The following is a 21589-nucleotide window of genomic DNA, read 5'->3' as shown; positions in this document are numbered from 1 at the left end:
CTGGGGAGTTAGCTCAGGCATTTATACCGCACCTTCCCCCTCTGACCAAGATTACTTCCTTCCCTTCCTCCATATGTGTTGAACCTGAGATCACCTCTAATACCACATGCTAATCTTCATCTCAGTCTGCTGCCCAGGGGACCCAACCTGAAAGAGCCTCTGTCATCAAGCTCAGTAGAGTGTGTCTGTCCAGAGAGCTGGTACTGGAAGTCAGGTCATGGGCTCTGTCTGCCTGGAAAGTGCTATGGGCACTGCATATTCCCCTCCAGCTGTCTTTCTCTGGTATCCTTAGCAGATGCCCTTGTCCTCTGACCTGCCCTTCCTCATGACAGGTTCCTCATGCAGGCTCCAGGTCCCACACCAGACATCATCTCTCCTGGTTTGGGTATCTGGCAGGAGGAGAAAGCACCAATTCATTGACTTAGCAGCATATGTAAAAATCATTTCGTAGGCATTATACCTGAGGACAGGCATTCCCCGGAGAATTAAACGGGCTCGTTTTAAGTGAATTCGGCTTTGATGCCCATGCCTTGGTCTTTTCCCCGAGTACTTGGAAAGTAATTTGCCTGAGTCTGATGCAAACCCTGGACTCCAACTGTCCAGCCACAAGGCAGCAGTAATTGCCTTCTCGTTCCTTCAAAACGGTATGTAACCAAAAGCTCTGTTCATCTATTATTCAGAACAAAGTGTGGACAGCATTCATCCACTTACTCATCCATATGTGCACTCTTTTCCTAGCAGACAGTTTCTCTTAATTTACAACTTAGAAACAATTCATGGAAGCATCTGTTTTTGTCATCAAGGACAGAGCTGTGCATGAAACCACCGGGCCAAAGATACCTCGTGTCAGCTCTTCCAGAACCAGATCAAAATCCCTTGGATAAAAGAGACTCACTCCAGCCCTTAAACAAGAGATTAGTGTGGGCCTAGGGCTGCTGTTGGCCATCTTCCCCACATTTGAAGAGAGACGTCGTAAGCCCATGAACAGAACAGAGAGAGAGAAAGAGAAATAATGTTGTGACATTATCATTTGAGCACCTGGATCCAGCCAGGTCATCTTTTCAGTTATAGGAAACAATAAATTCTATTTAAGGTAGTTCTGTGTTAAAAGTTCTGTATCCTGTGGCTTTATGTATTCTTATAATACCTTTGCATTCCAGGACCTCACGGGTTGGGTCCCTCCACCTTATCACTCCCTTCCAGTGGGTTATCACACTGCTCAAAACACTCACTGTCCCCCAAAGCCTGTCCGTTTCTTTCCTGCTTTCACCCCATTGATTACATTATTCTCAAGAAATCCTAACCATTCTTCAAGGCCCATATAAATTTTCTCCCCCTTCATGAAGACTTCCTGGACCATTACAGTCTCAAGGGGCAGTCAGGAGCCCTTGTCAGGTCTCTGCTTTACAGATTTCCTCTTTTCTGACAGCTGGACTCAAAGGTCCTTGAGGGCAAGGGCTGTATGTGTTAATAAATTTGCATCTTTCGGGGTGTCTGGGTGGCTCAGTGGGTTAACCCGCTGCCTTCGGCTCAGGTCATGATCTCAGGGTCCTGGGATCAAGTCCCGCATCGGGCTCTCTGCTCAGCGGGGAGCCTGCTTCCTCCTCTCTCTCTGCCTGCCTCTCTGCCTAGTTGTGATTTCTCTCTGTCAAATAAATAAATAAAATCTTAAAAAAAAAAAAATAAAAAATAAATTTGCATCTTTCACAAAGCACATTGTGTTCGTTTTATTTGGTGAGTGAACAGTGCGTAAGAAAACATGACCCCCTGGTCCTAATGAACTTAAAATGTAAAAAACAAGACATAAAGCCTGTCAGTATAATTGTGTGTTCAAAGGTCAAAAAATGCATAAAATTCTCTCACCACCCTATTAGAAGCAAACAGGTGGGAAAGAATGAGACTAAGGAACAGCCTTCTCCTTTTTAAAACAAAACCCACCCACCACCCCAAGGTTGTTCCAGAAGGAAACTCCCTGCCGATAGTGGTGGCACTAGAAATCTAGGTGAGAGAACCCCAAGAGGAAGGTAAAACCAAGATAGAGGACTGAGCTACAGTGTCTAATCAGACCTCACCATGTAGGGAAGATCCTTTACATAAGGGCTAGCTGCCATTTTTGCTACAGAGACAAAAAGAACAGGAAGCTTCCAGACAGGGCTGCCTACAGGCCCTGTGCCTTCAGCCCCATTCTCAGAGCCATACAAGCCCTTAAATAAGTTGGAACCTCAGATGTCTCTTAAAGTTTTTCATTACTAAATTCTATAGACACATGGTTGGGGTAAGGAGCCTCTACCTCTCCCTGAACTCATCTTACGAAGACCCTCACTATCCACTGTGTTGTTTTCCCACTCAGCTTAGTGGGCGGGTCAGGCCAATATAAATCCTTCAGTTTTTAATTTTGTTTTGTTTTTTTGTTTGAGAGAGTGAGTAAGCAGGAGAGCAGGAGTAGGGGAGAAGGAGAAGCAGATGCTTAACCGACTTAAGTCAGCAGGCACCCCCTTAAATCCTTCAGCTCAGGTCATGATCCTGGGGTCCTGGGATGGAACCCCACATCAAGCTCTCTGCTCTGAAGGGAACCTGCTTCTCTCTCTCCTTCTGTGCTCTCCCTGCTTGTTCTCACTCTCTCTCAAATCTTTTTTTAAAAAAGATTTTATTTATTTATTTATTTGACAGACAGAGAGCACAAGTAGGCAGAGAGGCAGGCAGAGAGAGGGTGGGGGGAAGCAGGCTCCCTGCTGAGCAGAGACCCCCGATGCAGGGGCTCGATCCCAGGACCTTGGGATCATGACCTGACCCAAAGGCAGAGGCTTTAACCCACTGAGCCACCCAGGTACCCCAAATAAATAAAATCTTAAAAAACTAGAATTAAATACCACTCCCACAAAAAATGCAGGAGAGAAGGATTTTAAGGTATTTGAAACCAAGGGCCAAAAGTGTATTAGTTCCTTTGTCTCCCCACAGAACCTTGAGACCTATGAATTTAGTGGCTCATGGAGTGCACATTTGTGGGTGAGATGTCAGCTGAAGATTCTCTAGTTATTTGAAGAAAACTGTTCTTCCCCAAGATGCAACCACTTCTTCCTCTGTTCCCCAAGGTTCTCTCCTTGCGGCCCTTCATACCCTGTATCTTCTCATCCGTGAGCCCCGCTAGGCCTGCACTGCTGGCTCTGCCTCCATGTCGTGAGACGCTGGCCCTGGGGGCCAAGAGGGACTGCTCTCTTCTTCCCCTTCTGCCAGCTTCCAGGCCCCACACCACTTCCTGTTTCCCATACTCTCTGACTCTTCCACTTAGTATGAGGCTGAGCCTCCTCCACACTGTCACCAGTCATTAAAATAAACCTGGGCCCCTCCCTCCTCTTCTCAAAACCTGTCCAGGACTCCCCGCTTCTTCGAGTACCTTAAATGGGCCCCTCTCACCTTTCTAACCTCTTCTCTCACATCCTGGCCTCCAGTTGTGCTTCTGCTCTTGCCATCCCCTCGGTGGGAGTTCCCCACACCCTACCTCCAAACCCTCACTGCGGGCCTGACTCAAGCTTCCTCCTCCAGGAAGCCTTTCATAATTGCTCAGGTCACAACCAGCCTCTCTTCTTGGCACACTCTCCCCGACTGTCCATTAGACTACTTACTTCACTGCCTTTTTGTGAACAAGTCCATCTCCTGAACTAAGAATATAAAAGCCTTGGAGACAGGCCCACTGGTCCTCCTGTTTCTTCTCGTCGTGCCCAACAGTCCTTGTATACAACGCAAGGCACCGTTCGTAAATGTCTGAAATGAAATGAAAGGAGAGAGAACACATTCCTAGCTCTCAAGAAGTATGTACACTCTCCCAAGGAATAAAAAAAGAACACCTGAACAGGCTGCTCCTCAAAGGGAGCCCGAAGCTCTTTTACCATGACGTCCATCTGGGGCCCAGTGTGTCGACTGAATGAAGGGAAAGTGGGTGACCGTGTGAGGCATGGACACTGTAGCGCTCTTCCACAAGGTACACTCCCGGAACTGTCTCCACTCACATGCCTCTCCCTGGAAGTAACCATTCCCTGTGGTTTCGAAAGAAAGTGCAGCTCCTTCCACAAGTCCTAGCTCTGAAGAAGTCTGTCTCTTCTCACACAATAATTGGAGTTCAGAAGCAGCGCTGCTAACGAGCAGCTGCAGAGAACTCAGGGTTTGAAGTCAGGGACTTGGGCTGAGATCTCTACTGCTCCTAGTCTTGGGACCCTGGTGTGGAAGTTGTCAGGATTAGGAGAGTCTTAAAAGGAAAAATGCCTTGCATTTGAATAAACACATGCAAGCTTTCCCTCCCCACCGTTTTGTTTTTTTTTTTTAATTACACACTTAATCATAAATTTCTCCTGCTTTTCTAGGAGCAAGGGAACAAACCAAGTCAGGGAAATTGTAACAGAAAAATGACAAGGAGCCACTGGCATTTACATTCTTATTTGTAATTTGCTTTTTGTTTTGTTTTGCTTTTTAATTTTTTTTTCTAGAAAAAAAAAAAAAACACAACCAGGGGAATTTATATGACAAACTATCCATGTCAGGATGGCAGGGGAAAAGAGAAAGGCCAGAGGTGTGGGGAAGCTAATAAAAAGTGGGTTCCGAGTCACGTGGAACAGTCCACAGGGTCATGTCTGGGTCCTCATGAGATGACTAGTCACTTTGGCATGCGTGTTTGGTGCCCGCTCTCTTGGTCTGCTTGCTTAGACCCTCATGGTCAGAGAGAACTGGCCACACCCTGGAGATCTGCCAAAGGCAAACTTGGACTTTACAGAAAGACGTAAGACTTAATTTAGCTCCTTGGTTTTGTGCTCAGGTATCATACTGCAGTCTTTCTTGCCTAAGGGAAGAGTCTGGAGGAGTGAAAGTCACCCTGGGACACACTTTGGCATCAGAGTGAACTCCAGGCAGCCGCTCACTCATGCACAGACATAGTCTTCACCTCCCACACAGGCAGCTGTCCAGACATCCCCAGGCAAACTCGCTGAAGAAGGACGAGGGACAAGACAGTCCCTTTCTAGCCACAATACGACAGTGGTATCCACTCTCCAGTCTTGCTCTGTCTATTGCCTGCGAAAGGAAACTGGGATCCAACCTGCTTTTCAGCGCAGCACCGGACACTGATTCCAAAGAAGCTTGGCCATCTGGATCCATGCTGAAGGTCTCTCAAGTTTCTCCCACTTTGTGCCCCAGATCTCCAGGCCCAGCATTCAGCCAGACCCAGAGCCGTGTGTGGCTGACAGGACAAAGTGATGGCTGGGCAAGAAAGAGCCAGGAGCACGGCAAGACCAGAGTACATTCAAGAAGAGAAAAGGGGCATGCAGCAAGCTGTTGCCCCGAGTCACAGTCTAGGGGACACACTGAGCCTGAAGGATGCAGCCAGGTCTGCTGCTCTGATGGGCTGGTTCTGGCACCTCACGCAACGGGACCCCACTGGTTGCGGTTCCTATGTGGTGTGGCGGGTTTCCTGCCCTGCTATGGCCCTTGTTCCTGCACGGAGGCCAGGTTACATCTCAGTGCCACAGTCCTGAGGAGCACCACGCTGGCCAGCCAGCCAGGCCACAGTCCTCAGCCCTCGGGGCCGGGGCTGACAGGGCTCTGGGTTCCACAGGAAGGGCCCAGGGAGCAGGGTCACGGTGGGGGGAGGAGGCAAGGGAAGGGGCTGCATTCTGCTGGAGAGGTTCAGGGAGGAGCTGCCTGGGGGAAGCTGTGGCCCAAAACACTGCTGAGCCAAAAGGAATGGGATAAAATGTCCGAAAAAACAACAACAGGCTTGTCGCTAGTTTAAAAAGAGTATTGTTGCTGTTGGTTGGTTCTGCTTTTTCCTTTTAAAACCACTCACATTTTAAAAGGTGAAGGGGCTAGGGAGACGTGGCCCGCCCTTACTCTGATCCTTTATGGGCACCAGGGGGCCTTAGGCCCATGCCAGCTGCTGCGCTCCTTGCCTGGGCTCCAGTCACCCACACAAGGGCAGGGCGGAAGAGTGCAGGCTCAGCTTCCTGACAGCAATTCCTTCTTCCCATAAAACCAGAAGACGTGTGATGGGAAGTCCAAAGACTAAAGTGCAGAGAATTCCATGGAGCGGGCAGCCCATGGGGCTGCAGCACTCTAAGTAGGAACTGGGGGTGGGGATCAGTCCAGGGCTACAGCGGTGGGACAAACACTGACTGTTACGAAATGAGCCTACAGGGCCCAGTCCCCTTTCCCTTTGGACCTGCTGACACTTCTATCTGGAAGTCCCCACCGTCAGCAGCTCCCCAGGGCAAGTCCCAGTTTCAAAGCTATGGCCCATGAAGGGAGAAAACTTGTATGACCATCCCTGGTTGGTAATGACTAGTGACCACGAAGGGACAGGAAGGTGACAAGAGGGGAAACAGTGCATTATATAAAATCTGTGAATCCCAGGTTTCGAGAGCAGGGATACATGAACCACCCTAAAGGCAGAGTCTCTCCTGGGAAGGTTTGGTGAAATGGTCAGGATCCTACCAGTGAGGCCTGCTAGGGAGAGGAGCTCCTCTGGGTTTGAGAGGCGCTGCAGAGTGGGGAGGGGCTGCTGAAGAAAGCCCTGGGCCAGCACTAGGGTGTGTAGGCTGGGGGCGGCTGGAATTGGTTGATGACCTCATACTCTGCTGGGTAGGGCTCATTCTCCTCCATCTCGGACAGCAGCTCCAGGGCCTGCTCCTCCTCCTCCGTAGGGTAGTGGCGCAGGAGGTTGGCTGCCGTGGCCAGGATTGAGGCCCCACCAGCTCCTGCTACCAGGTAGAAACTAACAGCAAAGGTGACATAGACCTGGGACCCATGGTACTTCTTATGTTGCTGCTGCTGGGCCAGGATGAGTTCGGAAGCCCAGTAGGAAAAGCCGATAACGGTGGCACACTGCAGCACTAGGAGACAGAGAGACAGCAGAGAAGGGAAGTTAGGAGGCATCTTGCAGCCAGGATGCTTTAAGAACCAACTGAGCCTCTCCCCAAACCCCATTCACAGAGAACTTGCCTGCTCCCAGACCCTGTGATGGGGAGATTTCTTGGCCATGGGATTCTCCGGCCGGGACAGGGACACGGGGATGGGGGCTGGGGCCAGATGCCTGACTCCTTCTGGGCCAGAGTCTTTCTGTTTCCAGAATTTGGAATTGGGATACCAGGCTGCTAGAAGTCACTGGGTGCTTGAAAGGGACAGACCGGGTCATGCAGTTGGGGGGCCAGAGTCAGCACCATCACAAGTCAAAATCAACACAGCAGCCCAGTCAGGAGGGAGAAGAGAAGCTGCATGGAAACAGAGAAAGGTGGCATGCAGACGAGCAGGAAGAAGAGAGTCTGATGAGAACATGCATTCCAGGGGAGACACAGTGAGACACCCTGGTTCCCTCCCTGCTCGTTCTGGGCCCCATGAGCCCCACTGAGCTTCAGCTCCAGTTCTCAGCACTGAGATTTCTTGTGGAATACTAACAATGGTCCCCTTCTACAGCTGGGCTGAGTGGGTCTGTGGTCCTGGCAGGCATACATGCAAACACAAGCAGCAAGTCGCTATCACAGTCCATTGCTTTGTGAAAGGCTCGAGCCGAAAGGAGTATCTGGAGTGGTATCTGCTCACAGAAGCCCCTTCGTCCCCACCTGCAACTCCAGATAGGACGCCTCTGCCCCATGGCAGTTCCTTCCCCACGGCGAGCAGGCCCACGCTTACCTGTAAGGATGTGGGCGAAGGCATAGCGACGGGTGATCTTCAGGGCTGGATGCTTGGGCCCAAAGACATCAAGGAGGAACGCAGAGAGACTACACAGGATGCCCAGGAAGCAGAAGGCGGCGATGACCCGCAGGAGCAGTACTGTCTGGGGATTCATGCAGAAATCTGCAGGGGAAGAACCAAATCTTCAGGGTCCCAAGTCCTCCCGAAGTCCTCCTGCTGGGAAGAGCTTGTGTCTCCCACCCCCCGCCGCCCCCGCCCCAGTCCTGGGGAATCAGCGAAGTATGGCGAGGGGGCTGCATCTCAGCTCCTGCTCCCAGCTGGCCTGCAGAGGAGAGGAACTACACAGGCAGGCTCCCCTGTGCCTCAAGTCCTTCTTCCCTTTCTAACAAAATCACTCTAGGTGCAGGGCTCCATTTCCTTGTACTTGCCACACTCTGCTAACCATTTGTAAAGACCCTGACAATTAGCCTGACATGTCAGCCCATTCTGCTAAAGCGTGCTTTAGACTGGCAGGAAAAGCCCACTGAGTTCTGAGCTGAGACAGCCACAGAGGCCGATTAATACTGTCTATCCAGTCACTCATTCAGTCCCTTGAAAGACGCTGAAGTGGTTTAGAGAAACACAGAATTAAAAGTGCTGAATAAATTAGGAAAGATGGCAGACCAGACTTTCACATTTATTTCTGCTCCCTCCCTGCACCCTATGAAAACAAAAGAAGGAAAAATTTAAGGCATAAATCCACACAAAGAGGAAAGGGGCAAAACAAAATTCTGGGAACTGGAAATCAAAAGGAGTTGGAGCTACTTAGAACGGACTTAAAGGACTAGATAAGCTCAAGTCTAAGCCAGAAGTGTGAAAAGCTAAGAAGAGACTAGTTTACACCACAAAAGCCTGACAGACTCCGAAACTGACACCTTCTAAAATGAGGGTGAAGCCATTGACGGCTGCATGCTCTTGCTCCACCACAATGAAGGAGTGAACCAAGAAAAAGGAAGACGCTCAAACAGGAGACCCAACATTTAGAGTGTCCCCAGGGTCAAGGAGAAGGGAGGTCCCAGGATGACAACCATATACCAGACACATAAAGTGAACTTCTAAGACTTTTAACACCTTTTTAAAAAAGCAAATTGATCTAGACAACACTGTCAGTCCAGTTTCATATCTATTTAGTTTTGTATCTGTGTGAACTAGCGCTCCCAGAAACACATAAAGGCTGATCCAAAAAGAAACCATTTTAAGCTTTGATAACGAGAAATGGGCCTTAACTTCCTCTCTTTCCTCTAGTCTAGCGATGGGCAAGTTCTTCTTTCATTTAGGCCATGGGTTGTCAGCTAATTTGGGACAATTTGGAAACGGCTGACAGTACTTAGACCATAGGCTCTTTTCCTGGGTCCTGATCTCAGGCAGAGAGGCTGTGGGATCACAGCAAGCAGCCCATGGTAATTCCCATGCACATGGGGCCAAGCCCTACATTCCCAGAAACACTGATCCTGAACCTAGAGGAAGGTTAGTTTGTTGCTTTGAAGTCCAAGAACCTGGAAGGGGACCTGACCCCCACAAGGCAAACTCAAGCCAACAGACACTGACATCCCTGGGTCTTGGGTAGAGAGTCTGGCCTCCCATACTGAAGAACCAGACCAGGTTATCAAGAGACTCTGCGCCTTTGTGACAGCACACACTCCCTGCCTCAGGCTCAGAATTCACCAGGCAGACGCTGGCTTAGCCCACACCGGACTCCTGAGCCTTGATCTGGCTACAGATCTTCCATTAAGATGCCCCAGAATTATCTGCCACTCTCCTGTCAGCTAACCATCTGTCTGGGGCCCAGTCTTCCAGCCTGGGAAACTGTCTGCTGCCAAGAGGCTTCCTTTGTGTAAGTTCGGCCAGCAACCGGGGCTAGCCTTCACTTAACCCAGCCCTGCAGAGCCTAAGACAGCTGGCCTGAGGGAGCCTAGAAACCCACGGGCCTCTCTGCAAGCAAAGCTCCCAGAGGCAGATGCTGTTTCCTGCCTTTATTGCTGTATCTTTAAAAGCTCTCTGAGATAGCTCCTATTGGGCTCCACCTGGCAGGCGGCAGGGATGGGGCAGGACGAGTGTTCTAGGACATCCGAGAATAACCTGAGAGCGGCAGTGCTCAGCTCTGAGCTGCAGCAGGCTGTTCTGATTCCAGCAGCGTTCCTTAATGTGGCCAGGTACTCCGAGTGGTGCTTTAATTGTGGTTCTTAAAAATCAACTCAACTTGAACCATTACTTTTCTTCCCCAAAGACTTATTTATTCATGAGAGTGAGCGAGCCCGTGCACAAGTGCAGGGGAGAGAGGGCCAGAGGGAGAGAGACTCCCAAGCAGACGGTGCCCTGAGTGTGTAGCCCAATATGGGGCCGATCTCAGTCCCTGAACTCACAGCCTGAGCCGAAACCAACAGTAGGAGGTAAACCAGCTGCACCTTCCAGGCGCCCAACAATTAGTTTTCACTGAAGAAAGAAATACGCCAGGGCTGAATTTAGATACTTTCTTCAGCTGCAGAGGGAGTACAGGATGTCCATTTTATTACCATCCTTAAAAATGTACATTTATTATGTACACTCCTCTATGTCTTATGTTTCATAATACTCTTACTTCAATAATAAGGAAAACTTGCACATGATAAGATTCAGGGAAGACATTCCTCCCTTTCCTAATATCCAACTGCCCCTCTCAAGAGACAAACATGGTTGGTTGTTTCCGGTGTACCCCTCCAGGAATAGCCTGTGCACCCAGAGGGGTCAAAGGTTATTCTAGTTGGGATGTCAGGCAGGCTGACACAATAGAGTGTGTGACTCTTTATCTCAGGGTCATGAGTTCAAGCCCCACAATGGGCATGGAGCCGACTTAAATTAAAAAAAAGATGTTATTTTGGTTAAGCTTCCCTGCACTCCAGGGGATTCATCACACGGCTCGGAAGAGAACTCAGAGGCTCCAGGGGGTTATGTGACTTCCTCCAGGTCACACAGTGGATGGAGTTAAGACCCCAAACCTGCATTAGGCTCCCTTGCACCATGATGCTCGGAATCACCAAGCACCAGAGTTAGCAGTTTCATTTTTCCCTGATGGACATAATTAATCCTAAAGGGCGGTCTTTGAATGGAGGGTCCAAACCTAAAAGGAATGCTGGCAGAGTCGCCGCCAGAGCCAGCAGCTGCTGAGCTCACTAAAGGAACAGCTGGAAGCATGAAACCTCTTCTAGGCAGAAAAGATTTGGCTCATGAAGTCATGAAGAGTGATTACACTGGCAGTTACTGGGCAATATCTGCTTAATGTGGTCTAGGCTTCTGCAGCCATCAGAGCCTGGCTCCTAGAAGCAGCAGGGACACCAGAAAGGCACCAGACATGGCACCAAATCCTAGACGGACCACAGACTGTGTTAGCTCCAGCAAGTCACTTAGCTGCCCTCATGCAGCCAGTGAAAGCTGTAACACCTGCTCCCCATACACAGGGCTGTGCTGCTAGTCACCTCACGCCATGCCAGGAACGAGCCCATAGGGCCTGCCACCAGCCTACTCCCTCGGCACGGGGCCATACAACTGGGCCACCACGGCGTCATCCCTGGTGTGCCTTTCCTCCTTCCACTGGTACTTCGTCAGCACACACCAGCCAGTGTGGGCCGGGGCAAGAGCCCACTAAAGCCAGACTAAGGTTCTGCCCAGCCAGCGTGATGATATGATGCAAAGAGCCTCTGATCCAAAATTCAAATGGGTTTTGTTTCAACATGACTGCCTTCTCCACTCCTAAGCCATGAGTGAAACCTCAGGCTTGGCGGGGAAGCCAAACATAAAGTTCCCTTGGAGTGATGCTTACAGATGCACCAGGGGTCTGCCTCGCATCCCAGGCAGCCTCTCATCGGAGGGTCTCAGAGCACACAGAGAAGCCAGGTGGAGTTATCCCAGATACACTCGGAACCCAGCTCTGACTCTCCTTGGGTCAGGATCTCCCATGTCTGTTTCCCAGACTGACATCTGGCAGGGGGAGCAATTAATGCCCAGCGCCTCGAGGGCTGCTCAGGGGAAGCAAAATCCCCAAGGGTGATGTACGTATGATTTTATTTGTGGCGAGAAATGGCACATGGGGCAGGGTCCTAATTTTAAATTCAAACAAGTGGTGCAGTGTATACTCTGGTGAGACAGAGAACACAGCCCATTCTCCTGTTGTGCTGTTTATTTTGGTAATTATTGCTGACTGTCCCCTCCAGTCACCAGAGAAGAAGGCAGCTGCTGTGTAATAGGATCCCAAGGAATTGACTTTGCCCAAGGTCACTGGTGAGTCACTGGGTTGGATCTGTTTTGAAGGCCCTGGATCTTCCCATCTACCTGCCCATTGCTCCCATTACAGGCAGGAAGAGTAAAGTGGCTTCTGGACAGTTCTATTTTTCTGTCTCTTCTTCCCACCCTTCGGCCTTCACTGGAGTCCCTGGGAGTTAGAGACCCTTCCCCAGGGCCCATATCCTTCTCTGTGCTCGGCCATCCCACCTGCACAGCCCACTGTGACTTTTGGGCTTCCAGACAGGTTTCCAACACAGGACTCCAACAGGGCCCTCTAGTGCCTGGCTGGGTATCACCAGATACTACCTTCTAGCAGAGCTGCCTCTGGGGACAGGCCCCACTGCAGGGCAGGTGTCAGAAGTGCCAGCTGCATTAGTCACCACCCAGCAGGCGCACTGGCCCTTCCTGGTAGGGCCTTGCATTTCCAGTGGCTTGTTGTCAACTGTGATTCATTGACTTCAACCCCCCAAACTTCCTCATTCTCCAAAGATGCTTCCTGAAGTTGTTGTCAGAACTGCCCTTTGTTGGCCACACTCAATAGAGAGGGTTGGGGCTCAGAAGGAATGATTATCTGTGACCCCCCCCCCCCTTGCTTGGGCAGTCTGAGCAAATCTCTGGACCTGGGCCTGGCGAGGAGCTGTGGGAGAAGCAGGCACCCCCTGGGGAGCGGAAGGATTCAGGACCAAATCTGTTCAGCCAGCCAGCACTGGCTAAAGCCTTTCAGAGATCTGCTAATGACAGCAGGAGGGTGAGTGGCTTTGCCTCAGGCTCACTGACTTGAGCCAGAATGTTGAGGCAATGAGGGATAAGAACCACAGCTTCGGCAGGACTTGTGAGAAAAACTCCACTAGAATCCGGAAATAATAAGCCTTGGACAACTCTGATGGAAGGAAAAAGAAACCTAGAGTGCGCCCAGGTGCGATGGGAAGAGTGGGGTCCACAGCACACACACCAGCTCTGTGCGTCCAAACCCATGGAACCTGACCTCCCTGAGCCTGCAACCTCTGTGAACTGGAGGTGGAGCAGCACCTATCCAGTAAAGACACTTAGGAGAAACTAAAGCCAGACATGGTGTGTGCCTAGCACAATGCCTGGCACTCAGGCAGGGGGCTGAGAAACAGGAAGGCACTGCTCTGAGGCCTGCCAGCCCTGCCCATCCTCCTTCCCCTGCACAGACCTGATAAGGCCTGTTTTCCCTCTGGTAGCATCTACTGCCATCACATCTGTGCCCCAAAGCTCCGCTCCCTCCCAAGATAGAGAATATCCCAGGCTTCCATGTTAGGACATGGGTTAGGCCCTAAGGATCAACAAAATCGCATAGGATAGCCCGTGTCTAAAGGCCCACTGGGTAGCAAAAACCCAACAGGTACAGAGTAAAGGAAGAAGCAGCAATTGGGCCCTAATTCCTTGCCTTCTTCTGTGATGGTTCATGAGGTACCACGGTCACCTCTCTTATTAATGGACACCCGTGTGCTCCTAGCTTACAACAGCCAAGAAAATGGCCACAGAAAAGCAGGTTCAAACTATCCACAGGTTGGGACACCTGCGTGGTTGAGCGTCTGACTCTTGGTTTTGGCTCAGGTCACGACCTCGGGGTTGTGGGTCCAAACCCCATGGTGGGCTCCACGCTCAGTGCAGAGCCCGCTTGTCCCTCTCCCCTTGCCCCCTCAATAAAAAAAAATCTTAAAAGAACCACACAAGCAAAAAACCATCCACGGGTTAAGATCCCTAAGCACACGAGTAAATGTAATGTAAAGATTAAGGCAGCATGCTTTATGAAAGACAAAATCTGGCTTTAAAAACTTCTTAAAAAGGGCAAATATATACGTAAACAAAGGAGAACCTGCATCAAGAATTTATTTTTATTTTTCAATGCCTTTGACAAGGGTGCACTCCAAAGTGGAGCAGACGGGAGGTCATTCTCAATGACGAAGAAGTAAAGCAAAGGTCAGGTTGCACATGAGACAGCATCATTTTGCACTGGAGTCAATGCAGCAGTGCCCTCAGCTCTGTGGCCCTGGAGAGATCACTTCATGTCTGAGCCAAGCTTCCTTGATCTCTGGAAACAAAGATCAGAGTGCCTCCCCCTCCATCATACGAACTTGGTGAGCCTCCCCAGGAATGATTTGAAAGGGAGAAGAAGCATCATAAACTCTCCTGGCTTGTAGGAGATACCACGTCCCCAAAACCCTGGAACAGCAGGGGATCGATGGCAAAGACCTGGATGGAGTGGCGGAAAGGTAGCAGTTGTGTTCCAAAGAAGGCACCGTGCTGAGGGAAAAACCATTCAGACTACACACCAGCTTGATGGCCTTTCTGCCACCAGCTACAGGCCTGACAAAAGCTGCATGTCCCGAGGCCTCCATCATCGTGTGTATAACTTGGGTCTTACTGAGCCAAACCAGCAAAGACCATCATCATGGTGAAATCTGGAAATAAACCAGACACTCCCATCCTGTTCTCTACAAAATTAGCTAAAGCCTTAAAAACTCAGAGATGTAAAATAGCAAGAGAACTCTTGGAGAAAGGCAACATTAGGCTATAATGTTACGGCTTTTCAGACCAGACCTGCAGAAGTGGTATATAATCCACAGCACAGAAGGGAATTTGACCTTTTCACCAAATCCCAGGGCCTGAATCCTTAAAGAGGCAACCAGAAGATATCTAATGCTTCTGATATATGGGGTAATAAACATCTGGAATGTATCATAGCCCCAAGGGGTGGTCCAGAGAGGAAAATATGAAGACCTTCACAAATGGTTCAAAAGACCTTGGGGCATGATGAACTGTGCTGTTACTAAAGGCTTCTTGGGGTCCTCTGACCATTTTTTGGGTAGAAGCCGGGCAAGTGCAGTCTTGCCCTCACACAGCCTTTACTCTCATTACTGGGGACAGGGCTGGGCAGGATGACCTATGGGGCTCCCTGGAACAGCTCCCCACTCCCACCCCCACACTGGCCTCCTCTGTGCCCAGTAAAGAGCACAGTCCCTTTCTCCTTTGCTCTGCTTGCCTAGCTAGGAGGCAGGATGATGAACAAAGCAACCTTACCTCAGTCAAGACCACTTGTAAAGGTTCCAAGAGTCAAATTCCAATTGTTTTTACTGAAAGTGGCAACGAAACCGACTTCTGGTAATGGGAAATGCCATAGACTCCCTTTTTCTCTAGCAAAAATTCCATTATAGCAGAACTCCAAAATATCTTTTTAAAATCCAGCCACATTAAAAAAAAGTTCCTTTCCTCCCTTCAACAGGCTGCCCCAAGAAACCTTCCCATATCCCATGGGTTCCTTAGAAGGGGGCAGCTAATTGTGATGCCTAGCATCCTTATCTGTTCTCAATACACAGCGCCCTTCCGCCGGCAGAATCCGAAAATAGCAGCAGTCCAGATTCGCAGGGCGTGAGAAGTAGGTGCCTGGCTGAATAACATCAGAATTAATGAGGGGCCAGACCCCAAACAGAGCCACCTGGTGGGCATGAACACTAGGCAGGAATGGGGCTGCTTCCCTCAAGCTAAGTGCCTGCCCCTGGCTATCTCTGCTCCAGCCCGCACCACATTCCGCTCTCAGCCAAGGAGGCTCTATCACTCAGAAAGAAGAGGGCCGGCGCGCAGCGCCCTCACCTTTCAGCAGGTCCGGGTGCACGTAGCCCAGCACGTCGGAGACCCCCAGCTCCTGGCGAGAACAGGTGCCACCGTGGATGTGCAGCCAGGCAGGCTCGGCGAGGGCAGTGCACAGCGCCGTGATGGACAGGGCACCCGGCAGAGCCGAGGCCAGGCTACGCTCCGGCTGCTTGGGCAGAGCACTGCCTCCCGGGCTCCTCCGCCGGCGCCCGCCGGGCAGCCCTGCGCCTCCGGGGGCGTACATGCCCGGGGCAGCCCGCCGTCGTTCCGAGGTCGCTGCTGGTCACCGCGGACCTCCGCAGGGCGCGCTGAGCCTGCCTGTCCCGGGGAGGAGAGCAAGACACTGGGTTCACAGAAGGGGAGGCCGGCACAGCGGTGTTAGGGTCCACACCGGAGGATAGGGGGTGGGACCTGGGGCCAAGCACAGACAGGAGGGCTGCAGGGAGTCGGGGGTGGGGGGCGGGGACGGGGTCCCTGGAATGGGGCTGCGGAGGCGAGGAACAGGGACCCGGAGAGGACTGCGAGCCGCTCGGGATCTGGGCAGACCGGAGTGGGGGCGCGGGTATCGGTTACCCATGCGAGAGACACCCGGCTTTGGGGTCTCGGCCAGAGTGCCCAGGGGTCGAGGACCAGACTGGGCCGCTGGGATCGGGGATCCGGGATCTGGGAACAGTGCTCAAGCTGCGACCTGTGGCCAGAAACGACCCTCCACCACACCGGCCCCTGTTCCTCACCGGTCAGCAGGCCTCAAGGCCGGTATGGCGCCGCTCCGTTCCGTCACGGGATCTTCAGCTACCTGGGGCAAAGCGATCCCAGGCCCTAAACCCGCAACGCCCGGCCGACCCGGGCCCGATCCACTTCCGGCTTCCTCCACCTCTGCCTCCGCCTCCTCCGGCACCCCGCCCCGTCCCCCGCGCGCGTCACAGCCTGGGCGCGCCCCCGGCTCCCTGCGCAGGGCCTCACGGGACTGGTAGTTCAAGGCTGCCCTGCGGTGCTTGCCGCCAGGCGTGGCAAGCTGACTACAACTCCCAGAGGGCAGCACGGCCGCAGCAGCGAGCACCTGAGTTCCCAGACAACCCAGGCCCTCCGGCGGAAGCGGCGGGATCCGAGGGCAGTTTGAGGCCGTAGTAGGCGTCGCGGGGGTTTGCGCCGTGGAATTCGCGGTCGGCGCGACCACCTCTGCCCACCTCCTCAACACACTGCTCTGGGCCGCCATGAAGGACTCGCTGGTGCTGCTGGCTCGCGTCCCGGCACACCCGGACTCCCGCTGCTGGTTCTTGGCCTGGAACCCCGCGGGAACCCTTCTGGCGTCGTGCGGTGGTGACCGTAGAGTCCGCATCTGGGGCACGGAAGGTCAGTCCCGGCCTCGCTGGACGACCCCTGCTGCAGAGGGTTCAGCTTGCGCATAGCGTGGGTGCCGGACTCAGGGAGTGCGCAGCCTTTGGGCAAGCCGACCCGCAATGAGGTTACAGCAGGGGGGAAGGAGGGAAAAGCCGCCTTCAAGTTAGACATTATCCACTCTAGGAAAGACTTTTTGGGTGAAGGAGTCGTCAAGTATTGGAAGCAAAAACATCCATAGGCTGGAAGTATTGAGGGAATTGTGATAGTTGCTGAGACCGGAAAAGTAGAGAAGGGTGCTAGGCATGTAGTCCCCAGAGTAATTTACGACATGGTGTGAAGTTTAAATTTTATCCTGAGGGAGTTTGGGAGCCGTTGACAGTTTTAAATCAGAAAGGGGACACCTCTGATTTGTTTTAGATTCCTGCAGAGGAAGTAGAGGAGTAGTTAGTTACAGCTTTCTGAAAGCCTGTATTTTGTTTTTTTTAAAGATTTTATTTATTTATTTGACAGGCAGAGATCACAAGTAGGCAGAGAGAGAAAGAGAGAGGTGGAAACAGGCTCCCTGCTGAGCAAAGATCCCTGTGCAGGGCTCAATCCCCTGGAATCATGACCCTGGCATCATGACGTGGGCCAAAGGCAGAGACTTTATCCCACGGAGCCACCCAGGCGCCCCTGAAAGCCTGTTGTTAAATACACCCATTAAGCCCAGCTTGGTAAGCCCAGTTTGGCTCCGGCTCTGGTTACGGTACTAACCCCATTATCCAACTGCATTGATAGTGCTTCTGCACCTTCTTGTGCACCCAGCTCCAGAGCTTGACCTGTCATTTGCTTTTAGGTGACAGCTGGATCTGCAAATCTGTCCTTTCTGAAGGCCACCAGCGCACTGTGCGGAAGGTGGCCTGGTCTCCCTGTGGCAATTACCTGGCCTCCGCCAGTTTTGATGCTACCACTTGCATTTGGAAAAAGAACCAGGATGACTTTGAGGTAACCAGGCTGGATGGGAGCAGGATTGTTGTCCTTTTGCTCCCCATGGCTGGTTCAGGAACCTGAGCCAACCTGGGCTAGCTTGGCTGTACCTATAAAAAGAACACGAGAGGTCTTCGTTGCTTGATTCTTGTTTTTCTTCTGTTTTCACAGTGTGTAACTACTCTGGAGGGCCATGAAAATGAGGTCAAGTCAGTGGCCTGGGCCCCTTCTGGCAACCTCCTTGCTACCTGCAGCCGAGATAAGAGTGTGTGGGTCTGGGAAGGTGAGTCTAGATCCTTCCAGATGTGGTTGGGAGCTAATGAACAGATGTCCCCCTCTGTGTCCCTGATAGAGTCAGCTCATAGGCTCTTTTTCCCTCCCACAGTTGATGAAGAAGATGAGTATGAATGTGTCAGTGTCCTCAACTCTCATACACAGGATGTCAAACATGTGGTTTGGCACCCAAGCCAGGAGGTAAGAGTGAGGTGGAGTTTCTTGGTGGGAAGGGATTTTGGTGTGGGGGGTTGCACCCAGCCTTCCTCTGTTCTTCAGCCTCCACCTGAGGATCTCTCTCTGTGACCGAAAGACACTATTAATCCCTTTCTAGAGATAGAGTGCTGGGACTGACCTAGCTGGGAGAGGTCTTGGAACTCTAGGCACTTCCTGAACCGTATAGACAAGTGCTGTGTTTCCCCCGCTCCCCTCAGCTGTTAGCCTCTGCCAGCTATGATGACACAGTGAAGCTGTACCGGGAGGAAGAAGATGATTGGGTATGCTGTGCCACCCTTGAAGGCCATGAATCCACTGTGTGGAGCTTAGCCTTTGACCCCAGTGGCCAGCGCTTGGCATCTTGCAGTGACGACCGTACTGTGCGTATCTGGCGCCAGTATCTACCGGACAATGAGCAAGGTGAGGGGCCAGTAAGAGCTAAAGGAGACTCCTGTCTCCTGAGGTTTACAGTGTACTAAGGGTCTAAGACACATAGGTGAATCACAGCAAATTGGAGTAGAAAGGGACATGTGGCACGAGAGGGCTCCCAAGTGAGTCCTGGCAGAATCACGGAAGGCTGTGTGGAAGAGGAGCCATTTCACCTGAACTGGAAAATGTGTGTAAGATTTTAACACAAGAAGAATTTAACAAGAGAAGAGACTTCTGGTTGAGAACAGAACAGCATGAGCAAAGGCATTGAAGGTGCAAAAGCCTAGATTTACATCAGGCACTGTGATTCCTTTAGATGGAGCATAGGGCAAAAAGGATTTGGGGAGTAATAGGGTGGGTTGGGTAAGGTACGGGTTGGGCTGGTTGGTGGCCTTAAAAGGCAGGCCAAGTGGTCAGACCTAGTCTGCAGCAGAAAGTTTTTAAAGAATAGGACCTTTCCTTCTTAGAATTCTGCTGTAAAAATCCTTGTCTGGCCACAGTATATAAGGCAGATAAGTAAGGGTAAGGACAGAGGAACAAAAATGAGGCCTGGTGATTGAAGGTGGGGGTGAGGGAGGGCAGGTGAGGAGCTCTGCCCCTGAGGTGCCCAGGACATAGACATGTCTTAGGCTCAAGAGAAGCTTGTCGTGCAGGGGTGGCATGCAGCGGCTCTGACCCCAGCTGGAAATGTATCTGCACTTTGTCAGGCTTCCACTCCAGGACCATTTACGACGTTGCTTGGTAAGACCTCCATCCCCACACCCACCCATTTGGAGAGATTTTAGAGAAGACAAAAACCCCATGCTTCTCTCTACCACCTCTGGGAGTACGTGGACAGAGAGCAGCTACCCTCATTTCTTCCGATCTGGCAGACTGTCTACCATGCTGGCCTAGGGCCAGCTGGCCTCAGGTTCATAGGAGCAGGGAACAGACTTAGAGACCCAGGCCTATAGCTACTTTTAAGTTGACAAGCTGTGAGGTCAGCACCAGCCTTGTGTTGGCAGGGGGTGGGGGTGGGGGTGGGTAATCACACAGCCTCATGTATCCAGAAAGATTTATTCATTTATTCTTGAAATTGGATTCATGGCTGTGGAGTTTTTATGGTTTGGCAACACTGACTCTACCCTAATGGAGTCTAGGAAAGCTGTACCATTCATATAGGAGAGTGGTCAGAGGGCCCGAGAAGTCCATCTGTAGGAAATAATCCTAAATGATGAAAATAGTTGATATGCATCTAAGCTTTTATATTAGCAAACGTTTGGCAATGACAAAGGTGACTTTAGGGGAAGTACGGTAAAATTCAGCGGCCCATTACTGTCTAAAGAAATAGTTAAGGATGACTTGGTGATAAGGAAAGCTGCTTGTGCTAAGTGACAGAAGTGCAGTTCAGAGTCACGGAGTTTTGGGGTTGACTGGGGAAATCTAACCTAAATGGCAGCCCTTGAAGAATGAGGGGGTGATATTTGTGTTAGGGAAGCTCTTCAATAACAGACTTTTAAGTGGAGGCCTACAGTTTGGGAAGAGCTGCGGGAAGACTGTAATGTCTTCTGCCTAATCTGCCAGGTTGGGGAGGGAGGAGCCACCTGCATACTCACGGGTGCACATGTTCCTCCCAGGTGTCAGCTGACAGGGGCCCTGGCTACGGCTTGTGGCGATGATGCCATCCGTGTGTTCGAGGAGGATCCCAGCTCAGATCCACAGCAGCCCACCTTCTCCCTGACAGCCCACTTGCCTCAGGCCCATTCCCAGGATGTCAACTGTGTGGCCTGGAACCCTAAGGAGCAGGGGCTTCTGGCCTCCTGCAGCGATGACGGGGAGGTGGCCTTCTGGAAGTATCAGCGACCAGAAGGCATCTGAGCCACCCTGGCTTTGGACAGAATCATGGTTCCCCAGAAAATGTCCTAAGATTTCCCCAGCCCTAAGAGGACCTGGAGGAGGACCCTTGACCTTCATCTAACTTGGCTCTCTCCCATTCAGACTTGGAGAGAAGTGCAGAGCCACAGAACCACTCACTCGTCCACTTTGACATGGGGCCCTTGGTAAAGAGCTACAGAACAGCAGTGCGTTGTGGTTATGCCACAGGTTTTGCTTGCTTGAGGGCCCAGTGTTCAGTTTTGGGGGGTGAATATAGTATAGTCACCCTATCTCTGTGTAGAAGGGGTACATCTTAGGCTTTTCAGAAATTGGGAGCTTTATAGAAATAGGTCATCTGAATCCCAAGTCCTATTTCATAAGGACATTCACGACTTAAAAGAATTCTATGGTGAGTCCTTTTCTGAAATAGGTCCTGCCTTCTTGGTTTCTGGGTAAATTCTTACATTTAAGACAGTCAGTATTGGAAGGAAATTTTTTAATGTAGGCTGGCTTAGAGTGAGACATACTTCTGCTTTCCCTTAGAAACTCGTGTATCTTCTGTGCCAGCCATTATGCTGTGGTGGCAACGGGAAATGCTGAAAAATAAATCGGGAAGAGTGTGAACCCCAAGAGAGAGTTATTACTGGCTACAGACATACATTCTCAATGGAGCTGAAAGTCAGTTCTGGGGGGGGGGGGGGCAGGAAAAATCTGAGAGACCGTAATTGTGGCTCTCTAATGAACCTCCAGTATTAAATTTTCATGGTGGGGGCGAATAGAAAAAAGACATCTAATCAGGCTCATTAGGGGCGTGTTAATGGAAAATGGTAGAGAATTACTCATTAAGCTATCACTTCAGCCTCATTCAAGTTGTCTTCTGAAAGTCATTTCCATAATGGGTTTGGACTTGAGGACCTCCCCA

The 21589-nt window shown here is 51.2% G+C and overlaps 2 protein-coding genes across 2 annotated transcripts; one reads left to right on the top strand and one right to left on the bottom strand.

Moving 5' to 3' along the window:
- Positions 1 to 4420: 4420 nt before the first annotated feature.
- Positions 4421 to 16469, bottom strand: TMEM127 (transmembrane protein 127). The gene is made up of 4 exons (XM_045979773.1): positions 16323 to 16469; positions 15589 to 15906; positions 7672 to 7836; positions 4421 to 6875 (listed from the first exon to the last, which is right to left on the bottom strand). Exons 2-4 carry the CDS (start codon positions 15830 to 15832, stop codon positions 6568 to 6570), a joined length of 717 nt encoding a protein of 238 aa, XP_045835729.1. The 5' UTR covers positions 15833 to 15906; positions 16323 to 16469; the 3' UTR covers positions 4421 to 6567.
- Positions 16470 to 16662: 193 nt separating this feature from the next.
- Positions 16663 to 21487, top strand: CIAO1 (cytosolic iron-sulfur assembly component 1). Its single transcript, XM_045978983.1, has 7 exons — positions 16663 to 16941; positions 17765 to 17913; positions 18067 to 18178; positions 18281 to 18369; positions 18603 to 18804; positions 19467 to 19554; positions 20430 to 21487. Exons 1-7 carry the CDS (start codon positions 16803 to 16805, stop codon positions 20668 to 20670), a joined length of 1020 nt encoding a protein of 339 aa, XP_045834939.1. The 5' UTR covers positions 16663 to 16802; the 3' UTR covers positions 20671 to 21487.
- The last annotated feature ends 102 nt before the right edge of the window (positions 21488 to 21589 follow it).

The sequence above is a fragment of the Meles meles genome, chromosome 15 (assembly GCF_922984935.1).
Source record: "Meles meles chromosome 15, mMelMel3.1 paternal haplotype, whole genome shotgun sequence".
Lineage (NCBI taxonomy): Eukaryota > Metazoa > Chordata > Mammalia > Carnivora > Mustelidae > Meles > Meles meles.
This window is presented reverse-complemented; position numbering and strand designations above follow the sequence as displayed.

Bases quoted from the DNA above. Each gene is read 5' to 3' on its own strand.
- TMEM127 (XM_045979773.1), bottom strand. From the start codon at position 15,832: ATGTACGCCCCCGGAGGCGCAGGGCTGCCCGGCGGGCGCCGGCGGAGG. The intron at 7,837-15,588 runs GTGAGGGCGCTG...CTTCCCCTGCAG, and splicing joins GCACCCGGACCTGCTGAAAG to ATTTCTGCATGAATCCCCAG. The intron at 6,876-7,671 runs GTAAGCGTGGGC...TCTGTCTCCTAG, and splicing joins CTTCGCCCACATCCTTACAG to TGCTGCAGTGTGCCACCGTT.
- CIAO1 (XM_045978983.1), top strand. From the start codon at position 16,803: ATGAAGGACTCGCTGGTGCTGCTGGCTCGCGTCCCGGCACACCCGGAC. The intron at 17,914-18,066 runs GTAACCAGGCTG...CTGTTTTCACAG, and splicing joins AGAACCAGGATGACTTTGAG to TGTGTAACTACTCTGGAGGG. The intron at 19,555-20,429 runs GTAAGACCTCCA...TGTTCCTCCCAG, and splicing joins ACCATTTACGACGTTGCTTG to GTGTCAGCTGACAGGGGCCC.